The sequence below is a fragment of the Cricetulus griseus genome (genome assembly GCF_003668045.3).
Source record: "Cricetulus griseus strain 17A/GY chromosome 1 unlocalized genomic scaffold, alternate assembly CriGri-PICRH-1.0 chr1_1, whole genome shotgun sequence".
NCBI lineage: Eukaryota > Metazoa > Chordata > Mammalia > Rodentia > Cricetidae > Cricetulus > Cricetulus griseus.
In genome coordinates, this window is record NW_023276807.1 from 188,897,931 (window position 1) to 188,920,194 (window position 22,264).

General features: G+C 38.0%; 1 protein-coding gene across 5 annotated transcripts in view; it reads right to left on the bottom strand.

Moving 5' to 3' along the window:
• Sfmbt1 (Scm like with four mbt domains 1) overlaps window positions 1-22,264 on the bottom strand; it is a 107,505-nt gene that overhangs the window by 16,659 nt on the left and 68,582 nt on the right. For all 5 annotated transcript variants that reach the window (XM_027389570.2, XM_027389572.2, XM_035453409.1 and 2 more), the window contains 10 exons: window positions 18,931-19,177; window positions 18,078-18,172; window positions 16,975-17,076; window positions 15,299-15,449; window positions 11,229-11,311; window positions 7,586-7,712; window positions 6,373-6,486; window positions 4,283-4,325; window positions 2,045-2,106; window positions 1,113-1,252 (listed from right to left, as the gene is read on the bottom strand). In XM_027389570.2, coding sequence (XP_027245371.1) covers window positions 1,113-1,252; window positions 2,045-2,106; window positions 4,283-4,325; window positions 6,373-6,486; window positions 7,586-7,712; window positions 11,229-11,311; window positions 15,299-15,449; window positions 16,975-17,076; window positions 18,078-18,172; window positions 18,931-19,177 — 1,164 coding nt within the window. The remainder of the gene's footprint in view (window positions 1-1,112; window positions 1,253-2,044; window positions 2,107-4,282; window positions 4,326-6,372; window positions 6,487-7,585; window positions 7,713-11,228; window positions 11,312-15,298; window positions 15,450-16,974; window positions 17,077-18,077; window positions 18,173-18,930; window positions 19,178-22,264) is intronic.

Here is a 22,264-nt window from a genome sequence, read left to right on the forward strand (position 1 = left end):
TGATTGTCAATCTGACACAAAGTACAATCACCTGGGGCAGGTGTGTCAGTGAGGAGTCATCTAGACTTGGCTTCCTCATGGGCATGTCTGTGGGAGACTATCTTGATTATACTGACTGACCCAGCTTAAAGTGAGTAGCACGGCTCCCTGGGGTTGGGTCCTGGGTGTGTGTAAGGAGGAAGTGCGCTGAGCACAAGCATGCATGCATCCATCCATTCACCTGCTCTTGACTGTGGTACAATGTGAGCAGCTGTTCCAAATTGCTGCTGCCTTGACTTCCCATCAATGATGAATTGTAATCTACATTATGTGTTTTGTCAGATTTTTTCTCTTTTTCTTTCTTTTTTTTGGGGGGGGTGGGTGGGGTGGTTGGGTGGGGAGTTACAGCATGAGCAAATGAAACTAGAGGTCCTTAGAAAAATTGGAAACATGACCTCAGAGGGGACAGTAGGTCTCCAGTCTCTCTCAAGCTGCTGCTTTATTTATTTATTTATTTATTTATTTATTTATTTATTTATTTCAAGACAGGGTTTTTCTGTGTAGCTTTGGAGGTTGTACTGGAACTTGCTCTGGAGACCAGGCTGGCCTCAAACTCACAGAGATCCATCTGCCTCTACCTGCCAAGTGCTGGGATTAAAGGCATGCACAACCAATGCCTCTTAAACTTCTTATTTGGCAACATGATTCTTCCTCTCATGTGTAGTTTTCATTATGATTTGACAGTTGAGAGGAACTTCACCATAAGCCAAACTGATAGGGGTACTTGGTCTCAAACTTTTTAGCCTCTTAAAACTATGTACTAAGTAAACCTCTTATTCTTTATAACTAATCTCCCTCGGGTATCTTGGTACAAGCACAAAAAGGTATTAATACAATACATATAGGGGGAAAAAACACAGAATCTATAAGGTTTGGTACTTTTCACATTTCTAGGCACTACCTGAAGTCTTAAAATTATATCATCATGGATAAGAGGGAACTACTGTACATGAGAAATTAGCTATATTTGATTAAACTATAGTTGTTATATCGAAGACACATGGTTCTCTGCATGAATGAGCCCAGGAGACTACTGTTCAATTTTCAAGTTCTGCCCTAGGTCATAATCTTACCTCTCTAAGTACCAGAACACAGTTCCCAGGTCCTACACATTGAGGCAGCTCAGCAATTCTTCCCTTGTTAAGATACGGCCCTGAGAAGCAACGGTGGTTGAAATATATCTTTGGACAACAATATTTTCCATTGGTCATCACTGGAAATGAAGAAAAAAGGATTCAAAGTCGTCATTCTCACTCTACTCCATGTATCCAAAGATGAGTTGGGGGTGACAACCAGCATACATAACATTATATGGGTTTTGAAATTGTGTGTGTGCGCGCGCGCATGCGCGCGCTCGTGCGTGCGTGTGTATGGGTATGGGTTTTACACATGCTATGAAGGCTTTGAGCTACATTCCCAGCCATGGAAATACACATTTTGAAGGTCAGCATACTTTTTGATAATACTCTTAAATCTTACTTTATGCTAGCCTTCAGAGCTTATCATTATCCTGAACTATATATGTTGACTAACTCCTGGTTATGTGACACAAATCTAGAGCTCCACACTTCTAATAAAGGAAGTAGAATACCAACTCTATGAACCCACTAGTCTTGATGGTCAGTTCTTTCTTTTCTAGTCCTTCAAATATCAACTATTCAATAATCTGTTCTATAGCATTCCTAGATATAAATGTTGAACATTACCCAGACTTGGAGCTTGTCTTCTAAGCCCTACCCTAATTAATACTACAAATATACAGGGGCTTTTGATACATTTTATTTCAAGATAAGAGTCTCACTATGTAGCTCTAGTTGGCCTAGAGTTTTATGTATAGACCATTCTGGCCTTGAATTTGAGGATATCCTCCTGCCTTTATCTCCCAAATGGTGGGAATACAGACATGTGCTACCAACACTTGGTTCAAATACATTCTTTATTTCCAAATACAGTCCATTAAAAGGTAACCAAGGATCTCTTCTCCACAATGTCATAAATTCTATACCTGAGTGTGTGGAGTTCAGCTGATTCTTCAGGCCCCCATGGACAGTTCTTGAAGACAATATTCTGGATCAAGAAAATAAAGGGAAAAAAATAGTGAAATTACCTTTAATACCAGCAAAGCCTACAGGTTCGTTTCCTTCAAAAAAGCAAATGTGGCAAGTTGCAAATCTAAAACAGAAGAATGTTCTTAACTCATAAACATTATTTTGAAAGTAGAAATTGTTCTTAAAACCATGCAGAGGACAAATGAGCCAACAATCTATAGACATGATATTAAATGTTCAGAAATTATAAAAATGTATTAGAGAATCTGTAATTTCTTGTGGGATTTTGATTGTTGTTTGAGACAGGGTCTTGGCATATATCTCTAGCTGAGCTGGTACTCAAACTCATGGCAATCATCCTACCTCAGCCTCCTGCTTACTGGAATTACAAGCATGCCCCACTATGCCTGACTTTGTTGTCTTTAAAACATTGTTCCCACGTCTATTACTTCCAACTTTGCAACTGCAAATAGCTTTGAGCTGACATTAGTGCTTCCAGGGTAGGATGTGTCTGACTCCATATAGTTAAGCCTGCAAAAATGCTGAAGTCTATGTCTAGAATAAGGTTATGTAGGGAGTAGGAAGGTGTGTTTGGGGAAACATAAAGGGGAACAATGGGGGCTTTCATAAGATTCTTAAAGTCAAAATTAGAAACCAACAATAAAGCTGTTCATGTAATCCTGGTAAGAAAAACTCTGTTTTAAGTATAAATAAAGATGGCCTAAGCTATTTCTGGGCCACTTGAGCAATCCACTTGGTGGTCAGAAAATTTCCTTGTATCAACCCCCCTTCTCAGCTTTAGGACCTGAATCAGAGCCGAGGCTGGACCCTGGGTACTCAAGTAAACGATTCAGTTTTTCAGTCACACAACAAAAATGTTTCTTGTGTATATTGATATATTCATGGGTATAGAGGCCAGAGGTTCACTCATGTACCACATTTTTTGACACAGAGTCCCTTACTAGAACCTGGGCTGACCAATTCAGTTAGATTAACTGGGTAGCAAGCTCTAGGGTCTGCTTGTCTCTACCTCCCTACCACCCACATACACACTTATTTAATACACTAGAGATGCACTCTACTTGAAATCCTCAAAAATATTTTTGAGCCTTTTAAAATGCTTCATGACTGAAACTTTGACTTGACCTTATCAACTAACTTAAGGAAAAATCCAAAGCTATTTTTTTTTTTTTTTTGGTACTGCTATATCACTTATGTACCAGGGATAAAATTCTATGGCTTTTTTCTTTACTTCTACTATCAGTTTTATTACATACATAGGTACAAAGGTGTAAATTATTTACTAGGTTATTACAGAAGTTGCCGCTCAAAATTCATTTGTTCAAACCCCAACCAACAATGTAACTGCATATCAAGGTCATGCTTTTAGGAGATAATGAAGACTTATTTAGAACTTATTAGATCCTACAGTAGGATCATCTAATAGCCTTATAAGATAAGACAAGGAGAGATATTCACTGTGGGAAGTCCTATATAGAAGGCGTCCGTCAGTATGCCAGGAAGCAAGGCCTTAAATGGAACCAAATCAACTGCCATTTTGATCTGATGATTTCCTAGCTTCTAGAATATGAGAAAACTAGCTTCTGTGGTTCATTTCACCCAGTCTATGGTAATTTTGTATGGCAGCTTATTAGATGGGTTCAAAGGAGGAATGTAGCTTTTCTTTTTCAGTTGCTGTTTTGTACATCAAGATACTATGACAAATCATTCCCTAACTTACAATTCTTATTCTTCTCTTACAAATATTTCCCCTCTTTTATTCAAATGCCTTTGGTAACTAAAAGCTAAAAAAAAAATAATTTTGGGAAACATCTTAAGGATATATTTGCCCTTTTGTATATACTAAGAATTTTGTTTTGAGATAGGGTTTTACTACATAACCCAGGCTAGCCTGATACTCACTATACAATCCAGGCCTGCCTTAAATGATCCTGCTGAGTCAGCCTTTAATGTAGCTAAGATGATAGGTATATACCACCATGCTTAATTTTACTATGCAATTTTAGGAAAGGAGTATACTGAGAGAAATATATAAGTTATCAAATTTGACTTAAAAGTTTATGCTTCCAGCTGAGAAAATAACACAAAGGATATATATGCTCTTAAACAGTTATTTCCCCTAGATATTCTAAATTTGAAACCTGAACTGTTTTGACATCTATTATATTACTTACTGTTTTTCTGGTTGGACCACTGCGATTTTTCTCTGTTTATGCACTATACAAGAAAAAAAAAAAAAGCCAAAAAATTTAAAAACAAAGGCAAAGACTTAAGCTTGTAATCATCATATTTGATAGCTGGCTCTATGTAAATAATGAGCAAGTACTTTATTAGTCTTTAAGTGTCAAAATTCTTTTTTCTTTTTCTTTTTTTTTTTTTGAGGCAGAGTTTCTTTGTACTGGCTGTTCTAGCACTTACTCTGTAGACCAGGCTGGCCTCAAACTCACTGAGATCCACCTGCCTCTGCCTCCTGAATGTTGGGATTAAAGGTGTGTGCCACCATTGCTCGGTTAAGTGTCAATATTCTAACTAAGGAACATTTTTCTTATTTAGAATCTTCTTAGAAAAAACAAAAAGACTATTTTCAAGGATCACTAGGCTAATCAATACCTACAAATACTTTAACAGAATAAAAAGATACTGAAAAGAAAGGCTCATCTGATGAGGACCCTAGGACCAGTAAACGGAGAAGGAATAGTTTTCAACACAGTGCTAGGGAAATAAAACATTCATATGTGCAAAGCTTAACTTACATCATAAGATGAAAGCAAATTACTGAACACAGAGATAAAACTTCAAAACTCTTACATATAGAAAAAGTTCACAGCACTGAATTTGTAGAACCATTCTTAAATATGACACTAAGAGGTGATAAAAGAGCCAATGAATTACACTGGAATACATTAAAATTAAAAATGTGTATAAAAAGAGAATAAAGGGTTGATGAGATGGCACCGTGGGTAAGGGCCTTGTCACTAAGTCTGATAACCTGCGTTTGATTCCCAACAGCCACTTGGTGGAAAAAAAAGAATCAACTCCCAGAAGTTATTCTCTGATTTCCACATGCATGCAGTGCACACACACATAATAAATGTAGAAAAAAACAACCACCATATAACTAAGAGTGAAGGGACTGGAGAGATGGCTCAGCAATTACGAGCACTTGTTCTTACATAGAACTTGAGAGGCAGAGGTAGGCAAATCTGAATTCAGGGTCACCTCGGTCTACATACTGAGTTCTAGCCAAGTCAGAGTCTATTTACATAGTAAGACCTTGTCTCCAAAAAAAAAAAAAAAAAGGCTATCTCATTCCAAGCCAAATGCCTATTTCTCAGCTGCTCTACAAAGAGATCCATTTGGCAAAGAACTTCAGCCAATGGTCTGAAAGAACTAAGTACCTTGGTTCAAAGCCTATGGAAATTCCTGCTGCTGCTGCTGCTGTGTAACTGTACTCTCAAATTAATTCTGAAGCCTACTTACCACATTAGGAGTTGAGGCACTTGGTAGGTGATTAGATGGCCAAGACACACCTTTCATGCGTGGGATTAGTACCCCTACAAAGGATGCCTCAAAGAGTAAGCAATCTGTTTTAGCAAGAACATCTCTAAGCTGGAGACAAGTCTCAGAGGTTAAGAGTACTTGCTACTCTTGCAGAAGACCCTGGTTTAGTTCCCAGCCCCAACACAGTAGTTCACAACCACCTATAACTCCAGTTCCAGGGACTTTGATATGTTCTTTTGAACTTGGAGGACATCAGGCACCCACATGCTACACATACACGCAGGCAAAACACTTATATACATATGATAAAAAAATTAAACCTAAAAACAAAACAAAAAGCCTCATCTAGGAAATAGAAAACAAATCCTAATATCTGCTAACACCCTATCACTTGGGCTTCCTAGCCCCAGTGATGATAGATATGTTAGATATAATAGAATTTTGATATCAAAACCAGAATGGACTAAGACACTTGCCAATAACCATCTGAATAAACATGGGGAGAGGCTCTCCAGTTCCAAGCCCTAAGACAATACCTGCCCTGGTGGAATCCTATATTACAGTCAGTGAGAAATCAAAATTACCTAAGTTTAGCCCACACCTCTAAGCTAATAAAAGATTGTTGCAATAAATAACTGCCTACACAAAAACATAGTATCTTTCGATTTTCCCTCAAATGTCTATATTCATCCTAAATGGTAGCACCTGTGCAAGAGATCAATTCAGGATTAGATTACCCTCTAATCCAGAAATAGACAAATACCTCTTGCCCGGCGAGGAGTACTGAGAGGATGGCCGTTGGTTTCACACCAGCCCAAAGGAAATATATCCATTGATTCCACACTTACAATAAATTCGGGTATAGGTTTCTTAGAACCTGTTAGATTAAGAAAACAATTTGAACTAGTAAACATCTTCCTTTATAAGTTTCTTTGTTTTATGTTGTTTATTTCTTTAGTTTTTGAGACTGGGTCTCACTAGGTAACATAGGCTACCTTTGAAATAGTGATCCCCCTGCCTCAGCCTCCCAAATATTGGGACTATAGGTATTGTACAACCATGCCCAGTCCTACACATTACTTTTTATACAATACTGTAATAATATAGACACAATTATCTTAAGCAATAAATTTTCTCATGGGAGCCATATAGTTTATGTTATGTAAATACTATGAAAAAATAAGTTGCCTTCTATATGTAACTTGTAAGAATCAAGAAGGAAGTAAATACACAGAGTAGAGTAACCTTTGGCAAAGGAACAGCAAAGAAGCAAGTGGAGCTATGACTGGTGTCATTCAGAAGGCTAACAAGTATCATAGGCATTTCCTTGAAATTTACTTTAACTACCAGGACTAACGTCTTGCATTCTTGTAATAAACCTGAATGTGGAACAATGAATTCAAACCAGGAAAAGATCTGCCAAGTTGCTTGGCAGATGTTGCATTGACAGCTGCAGTAAAAACTGTCCTTGACATCTGCATTACAGGTCAGTTTTACAAATCAGAAACAGAAGGCATCTTTTTAGAGATTATTTGGCATGGATAAAAAAAGAAAAAACAGGTCATGTACAATTGCTGCAGCATTGAGCATTTACTTAGCTTCATCAACAAATCTGCCCAATCACTAAACATTACTTTAAGAAAGACAAATCAAGTTTGTCTACATTCTACTTGATTCTATTGTCTTGAGGCAACCAAAATGTTATCTCTTCAGTGAGGCAGTTAATGTTACACTAATGTATTTTGGTATATCTTATTTTGACTTGCCCTTATGAAAATAAAGGACTCTAAAGAGCTTTTATTGACTTTCATTTCCTAAAATTTAAAAGCCAAGAACAAAAAGTAAAATGTTAGCTTAAAATCTTGGATTTCAAATTATATCACCATTTAACAAGTTCACCAAGTCTAACAAGCTACACTACAGGAGTGAGCAGGAAGAGCAAAGGAATGGCCACAGGAAACTTGTCAGGCCCTTACCTTCTAGCTGGAGCCACAGGTAGGAACCTCTCACTGCAGTAATGGTGGCAATGCACACTTCTTCAGGAAGAAGAGGGTTCACTGCCTCCAGTTTCATGTTCTTCTTAAACTGGTGCTCAGAAATTGACTAGAAGAAAATCAATAAGTCAAATTCATTAATTAGATTAATACCTAGTATTAACACATGTGCTCAAATGGAATGTTTTGTAAGCAGTATTTAATCCCTAGATTTACAGTAAAGCAATGAGTACATTTTGTTCTGCTTTGCTTTCAAGGAAGCAAAAGGAAAATAGGAGGAAACAGGTTTTAGGATTTAATTGTTTTCCTTCCTGATAACTCATTAAAAATTACTTTTGCTTTTTGGGAGTATAAACCTAGGGCTGTCTATAGATGGGCTCAGTAGGTAAAGATACTTGTTTGATTCCCAGAAACTACAAAGTGGAAGGTTAAAAAAAAAAATCCAACTCCACAAATTGATCTCTCTACATGTGTGCCATGACATCTGCACATGTACACATGCACACACTGAAAAATAAAACCATCACCTAGCAGGATGCATGTAACAAGAGATGGTAAACATAAACTGGCAATGAAGAACACCAAGAACTGTTAGAACCAGGACTGATGTAAGTGGGGGCAGAAGAGAAGTGGCCTAAACAAGGTCTGGTTGATTTGCATGTTTCTTCCGGTTGTTTCAGACAGGTCTCATGTAGCCCAGGCTGACCTCTAACTCTTGCTACATGCAAAGATGTGACCTTTATTCCTGATCGTCCTACTTCCACCTTCCAAGTGCTGGGATTTCCTGGTTGTACCACCACACCTGGTTTATAATTCTCAGAACCTAACTCAGGGCTCCATAGTTGCTAAGCAAGCACTCTAAAAAGATATTGAGCTACATTCCCAGCCCCTCATTTTTTAAAATTAAGAACAAAATGTTTTTTGAGATGGGGGGGTCTTAGGTCTTAGTATTTTAGAAATGGCTGGCCTCCCATTTACATCAATCCTCCTGCCTCAGCCTCCTGGAGCACTGGAATTACAGATGTGTCCCTTCATGCTTTGGAGGACCTTTTTCTTTCCTTTCTTTTTTTTTCCAGAAACATTTAGAAAGCATGTACATTATGCCATTATGTATTATTACATACCTCAGGGCAACTGTGTCTTTCCCTTCCCTACAGAAAGTGAGATTTATTCTCTGGAAAAGATAAAATACAAGATCTTTGGGCAGGAGGACACAAACAACTGTTAAGGGTGTGTATGTAGTGAAGGCCCAGCCGTAGCCTCTATAATATCAGACGGGACAGGAAAAGATCTTTTACAGTAATAGGACAACACATAAAGATATAAGTTTAACTTTTCTCAATAAATGGCCAGTCAGATCCCACTCTGTAGGAAAAATCAAGGTTGACAAACCCCATCCAAACATGCTCAAAGTTTCTAATAAGTTTTACTTTCCCATTCTTAAATGTAAGCCATAACCTAAAATGATCAGATGTTTAAGAATATAAAAGCTACAGACAAAACCAGCAATTGGAGAAAGCAGAGAGCAGACAAGGAAACCTTCAAACTAGTGTTACTTAAAGAATAGTACACCATTAAAAATAAAGAACTATCAGAGCTTTGTTTGCTGGTGCATGCCTTTAATCACAGCACTTAGGAGGGAGAAGCAGGTATAGCTCTCTGTGAGTTCAAAGCCCATCTTATCTACATAGTGAGTTCCAGGCCAGAGAGAAAATACAGAGACCCTGTCAAGTGAGACTGCCTCAAAACACAAAACAAAATAAAGAACTACTCAAAGAGAAGCAGTTCTGAAAAACAAAAAAATATAGTATAACAAATTAAAAAAACTTGGGGCTGGAGAGATGGCTTAGAGGTCAAAGCAATTGCTACTTTAGCAGAGGACCTGGGTTTGGTGCCAGAATCCACATGGTGGCTTACAACCCCCTGTATCTCAACTTCCAAGGGATCTGATACTCTCTTCTAGCCTTTAAGGGAACCACATGCACGTAAACACAAAACTCTCAGACATAATGGAAACTCTTATAATCCCAGTACTTGGTAAACTGAGGCAAGAGGATTACCATGAGCCTTGGACCTCCTTGTATGTCTGAGGCCAACCTGGACTACATAGTGAGAGTAAATCTCAAACAAACAAACTGTAAATTGTTTTTTTGAGACAAGATCTCAAAAAAAAAAACAAAAAAAAAAAAAAAAAAAAAAAAAAAAAAAAACGAAGCCCTAGCTGGTCTAGAACTCACTATGTAAACCAGGCTGGCTTTGAACTCATAGAGATCCATCTGCCTCTACCTCCCAGATACTGGGGACTAAAGGCATGAGTCACCAGGCTCTGCTGAGATTCTATACTTTCTATGAGAGGAAAAAAGGCAGGCTACCTGCAACTTTACACAAGGGGGAGAGAAAAGGTAAGTTCATCCACAAAAAGTTAAGAATAACCTGTCTCAAAAAACAACAACAAAAAGCCAAGAGTAAAATTGTCATTTGACTTAAAAAAAAAAAAAACACTAAAAGACAAATGAGTAGTATTTTTTAAATTCTGAAGTAATGACCAACCTAACTTTCATATTAAAGCTAAACTATGAGTATGCCAGTAGAATGAAAATTTCAATATATAGAATTTATTAAAAATTACATAGTCATTATAATCATGTTTTAAGAAGCAACTGCAGGCTCAATCAAAACAACCAAGCAAGGGGCTCGAGAGAATAGCACTTGCTGTGAAAGCAATAGGACCCGAGTTCAAATCCTCAGTACTTATGTAAAAAGCTACACATGATGGTAATGCCTACAATGCCAAAGTTGTGGTGCAGAGAGGCAAGTGGATGCCACAGGATCTCTGGAAATGGGTCAGCGTATCAGAGACAGAAAGCTTCATGTTCAGTGATAGGCCCCACCTTTTAAAAACTGGAAAGAAACAACATGACATCCAACATCCCCTTGTGGTATTTGCATGTGCACATATGTCTATGTTTGTCTCTATCTCTCTTTCCCTCTCTTACACACACACACACACACACACACACACAGCCAAGTAAACCAAGAAAAGAGGAAAGAGGCCATGAATTACATAATAGTAGCTCCAAATCATAAAGGGAGAGGGCAATTCCCTGTGTGATAGTGACAAAACTACTTGGCAAGCCTCGAAAGCAACCTATCCAGGGAGAAAAAAATATTAGGAACAAACAATGATCTGACTATTGGACTGCCTTTCTGAATTAGTAACAAGAAGCTACTACAAGGTATGAGAAGAACTAGTAATTAACACAAAGAACATTAACCAAACAGCAACAAAACAGCAATTATTAACACAGCAAATGTTTTAAAAAGAAAAACAATCACAAAATACTGCAGCAGTGAGCTAGTAAAGCTTAAATGCATACAATGTAAAACTTTAACTGAAATTTCATCAAAACTAATAGTGATGATTAAGGCAGAAGGGAAGGTAACATAAAACATTTAATATAATGTCACCAACGTCAAGTGTCTAAAATTAATACCTCAAAAGAGTATAGCATATCATTTTGAAAATAATGAGGTATAAATACAAGAATTACAATGAAAGAAAAAAATGTAGTCACGGTATAAACTAAGTTCATGATCTCTCCAAGGTATGGTTGAGGGGTCTCACCGGAGGGAAGCACTTCTGGGGAGCAGCTTCAGCACCACACTGTTTGAGGTAGTCAGCCCAGTCAAAATCTTGGCTTCGGAAACCTACAGAGACAGAAGAGCAATGGTTCACTCCCAATATACTTCCTGACTAGCATCTGCCAATGTGTCCATTCATAACTCCTAAGGCTGCTATTTATGTACTTTTATCAATGTAGAGGGGCACTCTATAATATAAACCATAAGTAATTAGTATTTTTCATACTAGGTAACTGAACCCAAAATGGCACATAGCTAATTTTATAAACCAGAATAACTCTGGGAAAATTATAATTATGTAATAAATTAATGAAATAAGTATTTAAACTTCCAAATTTCAAACTAGGTATTTTTTCTTTATCTAAAATTTCTTTTTTCATTTTACATACTAACCCTAGCCAGTTCCCCTCCTTTTCCTTCTCTCGCCTCACCATCTCCCCTCTTCCTACCTTCCCTCCCCATCCACTCCTTGGGGAGTCAACAATGTCTGGCATACCAAATTGAGGCAGGACCAAGGCCCTCCCCTGTATCAAGGCTGAACAAGGTATCCCACCATAGGGAGTGGGCTCCAAAAGGCCAATTTACGTACCCAGGATAGATTCTGGTCCCACTGCCAGGGTCCCCTCCACCAAAGATCAAGCAATTTAACTGTCACCCACATTCAGAAGGCCTAGTACAGTCCCATGCAGGTTATCTACAGTCCTTAATCTGTGAGTTCCCACTAGCTCAGGTCAGCTGTGTCTGTGGTTTTGAATAGTACTTCTGTGTGACTAGTTACTGACAATTTGACAAGAGTTTAAAAGAAAAAAAAAAAAAGCCTGGAATTGATTTTGTATATAGAAATTTGGCCTTAATGATTTTATTAGTACTTTTTAATCAGTGAGAATTTTTTGTTGATAAGGCTATTTGCTTTCCTCAACTTGTCTTAGCTAATACCAATATAATGGGTTTTGTTTTTTTTTTTTTTTTTTTTTTTTTAAAGACAAGGTCTTATGTAGTTCAGGATATCTTGGAACTCATATAGCCAAGGCTGACCTTGAACTCTTGAACCTCCTGCCTCTACCACCTCCCAAGTTCTAGGATTACAGGCATACACCATCACACCGGGCTCTGCTGCAATACTCTTAACACTGTTTTCAGATTCAATTACTACAGAATCTAATATTCTCAGGAATGGAGAGAACAGTAGTCACAGGGATGCAGCTGGATAGGTGAAATAATTTCTAATGTCCCTACTTTATAGTTGACAAAATTAACTGAATAGCTTAAACTACTAACAGAGAACATTTTCACTGTTTACAACAAAAAGAGAGATTATATCTGACAGATATACCCATTATTCCAACCTGATCATTATGCATTACATATATGTATTAAAATATTATCCTGTACTCCATAAATACATATAGTATGTGTCAATTTAAAGAAAACATTTAAAAAATCTAAATGCTCTCCTATAATCTGAATCATAAATTCAACTCAGACTAAAATAAACAACTCTCTAGTTCAATCTATCAAAGTTCTTGGCCGAAACACCTCCAAACTAGTGTCTTATTCAACTCCATCTGTGTGGGAGGAGCTATGTGGTTGCTGTCCACTTTTGCCTAAATTGCTGTCTCAGAGTTTAATCACAGGTTACTCAAAACTGTGTCCTCCTACAGGCAACAGTCCATGCTATCCTTGTTCTTGCCCAAACAAAAAAGGCCACAGCTCTCCCTCTGACTTTCTAATAAAAACATTCCTTGACATGTTTCTTTATGTGTAAGTGTATGCATGTGTGTGTGTGTGCATGTATTCGCACATGCATGCTGGTAGCTGCAGAGTTCAGAAGGAGGCACCAGATACCCTAGAACTAGAATTGAGGCAGCTGTGAGCCAGCTGTATGGAGACTGGGAATTGGACTCTGGACTTGTGCAGAAGCAGCAAATGCTCTTAGCCACTGTACCATTGCTCCAGGCCCCAATGTTATTTTCAACTACATAGTTCATTACTTTCCCTCTGTTAACAAGTTCAGTTGACTTGTCTACACTATGCCCAAAGCTCCTATGTCTTTAACACTTGTTTTCTCCTTTTCATACAAAGGTGGCAAGCAGTATAAAGAACTTGAAATACCTGCACCTTCCTGCAACATATCAAGTTCCTAGCATAAGTGTTCAACACCACACTTTCCTACCAGGTACTCCTTGTGTTCTGCTCACTGATGGTGCAGTCTGGGAAATTCTGTGGATGTTTTCTCCCATATGCCTCTTTAAAGGCTAGACTATACTCATCGCTGCTTTCTCAGTGATTAAATTCAATACAAGTTCACAACAAACATTACATAAATGTTATTTGGAGGAATGAAGGCTGGGTAGAGGACAGAAGTTCTGAGTTTATGATCCTTGTTAATATGAGTACTTCCAGTACAATGCTTCAACAGTCAGTATTCATAAGCCTTGGTTACCAAAGCCTACCAAATCAAAACAATCTGGTTTGCTAGTATAAGCAAAACTAGTTTCTAACATTTTCCAGATATTCTAAATTTTAATACTAAAAATTTCAGTGAAAACTTATTTCAGTGATTTCATTATAAGGAAAAATATCATATTTAACAAAGTCACAAGAGCAAGTAAAATGAGCTGTTATTACTCACTTTAGATTTTTTTTTTTTTTTTTTTTGAGATAAGGTTTTTCTGTGTAACAGTCCTGGAGCTCGATTTGTAGATCAGGCGGCTTCAAACTTACTGAGATCTGCCTCCTCTGTCTCCTGAGTGCTGGGATTAAAGGTGTGCAGTGCCACCTTTGACTAGTCATCTCCATAACAAGGCCTCAACACCTAAAAGTCATCCACCTTCCAGCTCTGGCCTGAAGAAACCAGGTCTACATGCTCAGTGTTTGTCAAGCTTACTGTACTAATTAGTTTCTGTCAACTTCACACAGACAGACATATCTGGGAAGAGGGACTCTCAATTAAGGGAAAGCCTCCATCATACTGTTCCACAGAAGAGTCTATAAGGCATCTTCTTGATTAATAATTAATGTGGGAAGATCCAGCCCACTGTAGGGATTGCCACTCTAGGACAGGTAGTCCTAGATTGTACATAAAAAGCATTCTGGGCAAGGTATAAGGAGCAAATCATTAAGAAGAATTCCTAAATAGTCTACTTCCATTTCTGTCACGAGTTCCAGCTCAGACTTCCTTCAGTGATGGGTATCAAGTATAAGATGAAATAAACCTTTTCTTCTTCAAAGTTGCTTTTGGTTCGTCTTATCACAACAACAGAGAAGCAAACTAGGACACCCACCACTCTGACACCTCCCAACAAATTCCAAATGGAACAGACTAGAGAACAAGAACAGAATCCAGGCTTGAACCTGTCCTTCTAGTTGGTTATACAAATATATGTCAAAGTATAAGAAAAAATACTAACACTTTAGCTTGTGACTTCAAATATTACAGAATGAGCTCCGTGCGGTGGCACATGCTGTTAGTCCCGGCATTCAGGAGGCAAAGGAAGGTGGATCTCTGTGAGTTCAAGGCTGGCCTGGTCTACATAGCAAGTTCCAGGCCAGCCAGGCCACACAGTAAGACCCTTCACCCTTCCTCAATCAATCAATCAATCAATCAATCAATCAATCAATCAATCAATCAATCAAATTAAGGAATCTAGCTGGGCATTGGTGACTTAAGCCTTTAATTCCAGCACTCAGGAGGCAGAGGCAGGCGGATCTCTGTGAGTTTGAGGCCAGCCTGGTCTCCAGAGCGAGTGCCAGGATAGGCTCCAAAGTTATACAGAGAAACCCTGTCTGGAAAAAAAAAAAATTAAGGAATCTAGAGCTCATTTACCTTATCTTAGACCTCCATAATACACAAGACAGGCGGTATGAAAGATCTTAGTAATACCATCCATCCAACATACATTTCAAGGGCTAAAGTTTGTAAATGAGGAAGCTAAAGTCAGCATGGGTACATAGTGAGTGTAAGGACACACTCAGCTACATAGTGAGACCCTACATAATTAATTATGGTAATAATAATTTTGAGAAACAACAAAGAAGAATTCAAATCCACACCTGGAGGAGGGTTGATGTGTAAACCATTCTTTAGACTCCACTGCACAGGAAAAATGCCAGGACTGTTAGCATGGCATACAAATGATCGTCTTGTATGGTCTTCTGGTCGAAGGTCATCCATTTCTACCAGAAAGTACTTATCATCAAAAACCTGTGTAATTAACAGATAAAACTGACAAATGGATCTATGCATATTATACACATAATATATTAGATACACACACACACACACACACACACACACACACACACACACACATATACACATACATATATATGCCCAAACATATATCTATCACAGATTTGTTTTCTTTAGCACAATCAAACATGTTACTTAAGTTTATTTATACTCACACTAGGTTATTAAAATAGTCAATAAATGTAAGTTCTATGTCATGTACTATTTTATTTTAGTTAAATATCTTTCACATATTTACTCAGTTTTACTCTTTGTAACTAATGAGGCAGGTACCATTTTCAATTACATTTTTTAGGTAAGAAAAATGAATTCAGAGAAAGGTAAAGTAATTTACCTTAGGTTACTCAGTCAAGAAACTGCAAACTTGAACTCAAACCAAGTATTTGAGTTCAAATCAAAATTTAGTTTAAAGGGGTCAACTACATTACTATACTAACTTCAAATGCCAAAATAAGAAGTTAAGAAATGTTGTCTGGGTCCTAAGCAGACCATTATCTCTTAGACTCCAGAGAAAATTGGTAGATCTTGGTCTCAGTCTTTGTCTCTCTTTCTCTGTGTGTGTATCTCACATGTGTGTCTATGTCTGTGTGTATATATGCCACATGCGTGGAGGTGCTGAGGAGGCCCTGAAACAGTAATTACAAGTGGTTATAAGCCACATGACTTGAGTGCTGGGAATTAAACTGGTCCTCTGTTAAAAGCTCTTAACCAGTGACTCATTTCTCTAGCTTCCAGAGAAGGTCTTAACGACTACTTACAGGATCAAAAATCTCTCAGTGCTCTGAGAATAATCTTGTACAAAGACAAAGAAAATGTAAATCTCATCAAGTCAGATAATTAAACATCCTAGTAATTATTCCCACAGTTATAATCCACCTTGAGCTCTATGTTCAGAAAATGGGCTTCTTCTCTAGTCCTAAAGCAAATGCTCTCTATTACACAGTAATTGCACCTTGAAAATATGTTCAGATCCTGTGGTTACTCTTAACAAGAGCCTTAATTTTGTCAGATGTTGGAGAGATTAAAACCTGATTCCAGAACACACAGCTGTATCTATCCTAGCGATGATGCTAATTCTGTGATCCCACATGTCTCCCTATGCCCCCAAACCCTTCCCCTGGTTAGATTAGTGGCAGCACTGCCTAGATTCATACTTTATGAACACCACCGTGGCCCAAATACTAGTCAAGTCCTTTCTAGTTATACAAAGGCAGGCTTGCCTCTGAAGAACATTCCCTTCTACTACTATGGTGCCCTGATTCTGCTCTGCTTCGGTCATACAGGACTACTAAGCTGTGAAGAAATGGCACACACAACAACAACAACAACAAAACTGGACAATACAACACAAATATACAGAAGAGATTCCGGCTTTACAATGAACTGTATTAGTATAGCCTAAAGATTAAACCACCAACTTCCTCAACTCGTCACCCTGATGGCAATTCTTTCCAGAAGAAAATTACTCTCATTTCACCTTAGCAATTGTAGCAGGAGAAATCCCAAAAGGAGACCATGGGTCCACAGCTTCCAATTTCATATTTACAGAAAATTCATGGGTTCCAATAAGCTGTTTATCCTGAAATGTATACAATAAAGAGTAAAAATATAGTGTTTTTGAATTATTGTACAGTCACACATAGCTGAATATTTGTGATGGTTAATCTTCACAGTCAACCAGACTGAATTTGGAATCATCTAGATGACATGCTTCTGGATTTATCTCTGCGGCATTTCCAGAGAGATTTAACCAAGGAGGAAGAACTGTACTCTGAATGTGGAGAATATTACCCTATGAACTATGGTCCTAGACTAACTAAAAAAGTAGCAAGTGAACTGAGCACCACACTCATTTCTGTTTGCTTGCTGACTGCATGTTTACTGTAACCAGGCATCTCAAGCTCCTGTTCCATGCCTCTCAGCCATGATGGTCTACATCCCTTCAAATAATGAGTCAAAATAAACCCTCATCCCTTAGGTAGCTTTTTGTCACAGATGTTTCATTACAGCAACAAGAAAGGAAATCTAGTTGGTTTAAATAAAATAAACTTCTGGTAATGCCTGTATTTCCTTCCCGGAAAAATCTAATCAGGACAAAAGCAACAACTCACATAAAACATTCCTCTCTACATTTGGAATACAATGGGCATCAAAAAGAAAAATCATATTTATTTCCTAACTAGTTTTAGGGTTATGTAGTTAAGACTGTAAGACACTCAGATGACTTTAAAAAATTTTTTTTGTCTGTTTTTGAGACATGGTTTCTCTGTGTAGCTTTTTGGAGCTTGTCCTGGAACTCACACTATACACCAGGCTGGCCTCAAATCCATAGAGATCCCCCTCTGCCTCTGCCTCCTGAGTCCTGGGATTAAAGACATGTGCTACCACCCAGCTTACATTCAGATAGATTTAAGAGGACTGCTGGAAAACAAGGGTGATCACTGTCCCTCCAGTTGACCCCCTCCTTCCCACACAGCACTCTTCTGTCTCCAATGATTAGTTTTCATTCTTCATCTCCCCTAATTGCTATTCTCTATTATAAAGAGAAAAATTGTATTTATCATGAGTTTCTATTTTTACCTTAAATAAGTAAGAGGGTAATGGCTCTTCTTCCTCCTCTTTTACTCTGGCCAGAATATCTTGCCAGTCAGCTTCATCTTTCAGATGCCTCATGGCTTTAGTGAAACAAAATAGCATGTTTTAAGAGGAGAAAACCTATAGATGTCTTTACTTTTCAAAGCATTCACCTAAACATAAGCACTTTCTACTATGGGTTAAGAAAAGATTCAGGCTTGCTTTCCTCCCCTACCCTCCCACCCCTCACCCCCCTCAACCCCTACCCCAGACAGGGTTCTCTGTGTAGCCCTGGCTGTCCTTGAAATTGCTCTGTAGACCAGGCTGGCCTCAAACTCAGATATCTGCCTGCCTCTGCCTCTTGAGTGCTGGGATTAAAAGCAGGCACCACAATGTCTGGCTTTTTTTTTTTTTTTTTTTGGGGGGGGATGGCGTAGGGTTCAGACCCACCTTCATACAAAAGAACTTGTACCCTAATCTTAGTACTGGACTCTATTTAAGAGACCAGAAAACTAAAGTTTGTTAAAATGCTTACAGTAAGAGTAGATGTAAAGCTGCAGCATAGAAAATAATGCAATAAATACCTAAACTGGGCTACACAGTAATAAATGCAAGAGAGGGTAAAATACTGGTTAGGGAAAGTCTGAGGTATAATCAGTAATGTCCGCTAAACTACAAATGTAATAACAAAATCAAAGAGAAATATACACTTAATGCAACTACTGTGTATAAGTACGAAATACTTTATATGTGAATTAAGAAATGTCTTCATAATATGTAGAATATGTTTTCAGCCTCACAAATACCAATAACAAAACAATAATACAAGTTTATAGGAAAGTGCTATGTTGCTCTTTACCTAATGGGGGCTGAAGTTCATATCCTTGCTGAGCAGCCCAACCAATGTGATGAAGAAATGGATCTAAGTAATACAACCAGTGGTCAAAACCATCAGAACTTTCAAGTCCTTCATAACGCAGCTTCAGCCGTCCCCCAATGTTCTCCACAACAGTAACAATCCAAGTGCTTAGAGAGTCCCGAAAAGCCTGGCATTCTAGTCTGGATCCAGGAGCAATAAGATCTAAAGGATTCCTTCCATTACGGAGCTATATGTCAAAAACATGAAATTGGAGGGGGTTAATGTTTCTTTTTAAAAATCAAGTTCTAAATTTTCTCAAACTAGTCTTCATATTATTTTACTCATCCCAAAAGAGTGGCATTAAATTACATTGTCTACAGATAGCCTTCCACAATATCACTTTTGAATGATATAAAAATGTTTACCATAAGGAAAACCTTATCTATAACACAATAAAATTATTTTAACAAATCTCTAAATTATTTTATTTAATATAATTTTAAAAATAAAATCTTGTCTGATTATGAAAGCAAATATGACCATCATTAAACAGAAAAATCAAACATGCCTACCCTCTTCTATAATCCTAAAGACCTAAAAAGATCACAGAGAATAGTCAGTATATACACTACACAGACAATAACTACCACTGCTTTTCTTTATTCTGTATTTTTCTCTTTTCAAAATATATGTTTTTTTCACTTATTAAATCATGGATCTCTTTTTATTAGAGAAGATGCCAGCTTCCCCTGCCTTTTAAAGTGTTCTTAGTAGTTTTCATTTAAGTGATGCGATGTTACTTGTTTCTGATTTTTTTTTACCCATTCCACATGTTCTTATGAACACAGTAAGAACTTTTGGTTACAGTGATAGGAAGGAACAATTTAACTATCTAGATTTTTTTACTAAAAAATATTAGAGACTTCATGCCAGTGAAGACCATGTACAGCTTTTGTAGAGGACATGAGTCTGGTTCCCAGTACCCATGTCAAGTGGCTCAAAACTCCAACTACAGAGGATCTGACAAACGCTCTCCTGGCATCAACAGGCACTCATACTCATTTGTACAACCCATACAAACATACACAAATATATATCACTAAAAATAAAATTATAAGCTGGGCGTGGTGGTATACATCTTTACTACTAGAATTCAGGAAGCAGACGCAGGCAGATTTTTTTTTATGAGTTCAAGGTCAGTCTGGACTACATAGGGAATATGAGGTTAGCTAGGGCTACAGAATGACTGACTGACTGGCCTGCCCTCACTCCCTCCCTCTCCCTGTCTCTCCCTCTCTCTCTCTCTCTCTCTATTTCTCTCAAATACCCCCCCAACACACACCATGAAAATTAAAAGAGGTGGGCAGTGGTGGCACACCTTTAATTCCAGCACAAAGAAGGCAGAGGCAGGCAGATCTCCTGAGGTCGAGGCCAGTCTGGCCTACAAGAGTGAGTTACAGGAGAGCCAGGGCTACACAGAGAAACCCTGTCTTGAAAATAACAACAACAATAAACAAATTTTACTACGTAGATATATATTTAAAACTACAATAAAGAATAGGGGGGTCTAGAGAGATGGCTGGGGTTAAGATCACTGGCTACTCTTCCAGAGGACTGGTTCAATTCCCAGCACCTAGGTGGCAGCTCAAAGCCATCAGGGAATCCAATACCTTTTACACAGACATACATTCAGTCAAAACACCAACACACATTAAAACTAAATAGATAAAGCCAGGCATGTTGACACACTTCTTTAATCCCAGCACTTGGGAAGCAGAGACAGGTGGATAGAAGGAAGGAAGGAAGAATCCAGGGAGTTGGATTCCCAGCTGCAGCATCACGTCTACTCTTACTGTAGACATTTTAACAAACTTTAAATTTCTGGTCTCTTAAATAGAGTACAGTACTAAGATTAGGGTACAAGTTCTTTTGTATGGAGGTGGGCCTGAACCCCACCCCATGCCCTAAAAAAAAAAAAAAAAAGCCAGACATCGGGGTGCCTGCCTTTAATCCCAGCTGGGTGTGGAGGAAAGTACTATAATCCCAGCACATGGGAGACAGAGCTAGGAGGATCCTGAAAGACTTACTTGGCTAGTTAGCCTAGCCAAATAAATGGTGAAGTCCAGGACAAGTGAGAAACTTTGTCTCAAAAAGTGGAGAGCAATTGTTGAAGACACCCAATGTCAACCTCTGACCTGCACATGCACTCCACACAAACATACAAACATGTACACACACAAATAGAACAGAAACTGGAGGAAACTTAATTCATTCAAGTCTCAGAATATTAGGAGTGGGGATGGAGTTAAACAACAAAAGCATTAGTGAGCTCATCCCAAAGTCATCACTCAACCCTGCCTCCAACCTCCATAGTCTTGGTTGTCCTGGAACTCATTATGTACATTAGGCTGGCCTCAAACTCAAGAGATTTGCCTGTCTGAGTGCTGGAATCAAAGATATGAGACACCACTCCCAGGATACTTAACTATTCTTAACATTCACTGTAACATTTTTTCCTAGTATAAACTGCTTTGTGAAGCTTTCATATTTAGGTGTATAAAAGAACAAGTAAACAATTGGAGGATTACATTAATAGTTACAAGTTTTTTGTTTAAGATTTATTTATTTATTACATATACAGTGTTCTGCCTATGCATCAGAAGAGGGCACCAGATTGAATTGCAGATGGTTGTGAGCCACCATGCAGTTGCTGGGAATTGAACTCAGGACCCCTGGAAGAACAGTCAGTGCTCTTAACCTCTGAGCCATCTCTCTAGCCCAATAGATACAAGTTTTAAGATGGCAGAATCATGATCAATGCAGGCAGGATATTTTATCTGCTCATTGTTCACAACCTCATCCATCCATCCATCCATCCATCCATCCATCCATCCATCCATCCATCCATCTATACATCCATCCATCTATACATCCATCCATCTATACATCCATCCATCTATACATCCATCCATCTATACATCCATCCATCTATACATCCATCCATCCATCCAAATTTTACCAAGTGTTCAAGATGTGCCAGACCATGGGTAAGAATAAAAAAAAATTAATCTAAGTACAAAGAAAATTTAAAGTTGTTTGAAACAGTGTTCAAAAATGGGCATGGAAGGATCTATCAGTAGAAATTTAAAAGGCTTCAGAAGCTTCTCAGATACTCAGCAAGCCAAAAAAGTACAACTTCTAATATTAAATTTAAATGCTCCAATACTTATGCTTATGACTAATAACAATGTTTCTTTTTCCTTTAAGCAGTAAATTAGCAATCAATTTTGGAACACTTGCAAAGGTTTTCCATACTGGTTTAAGAAGCCATGAT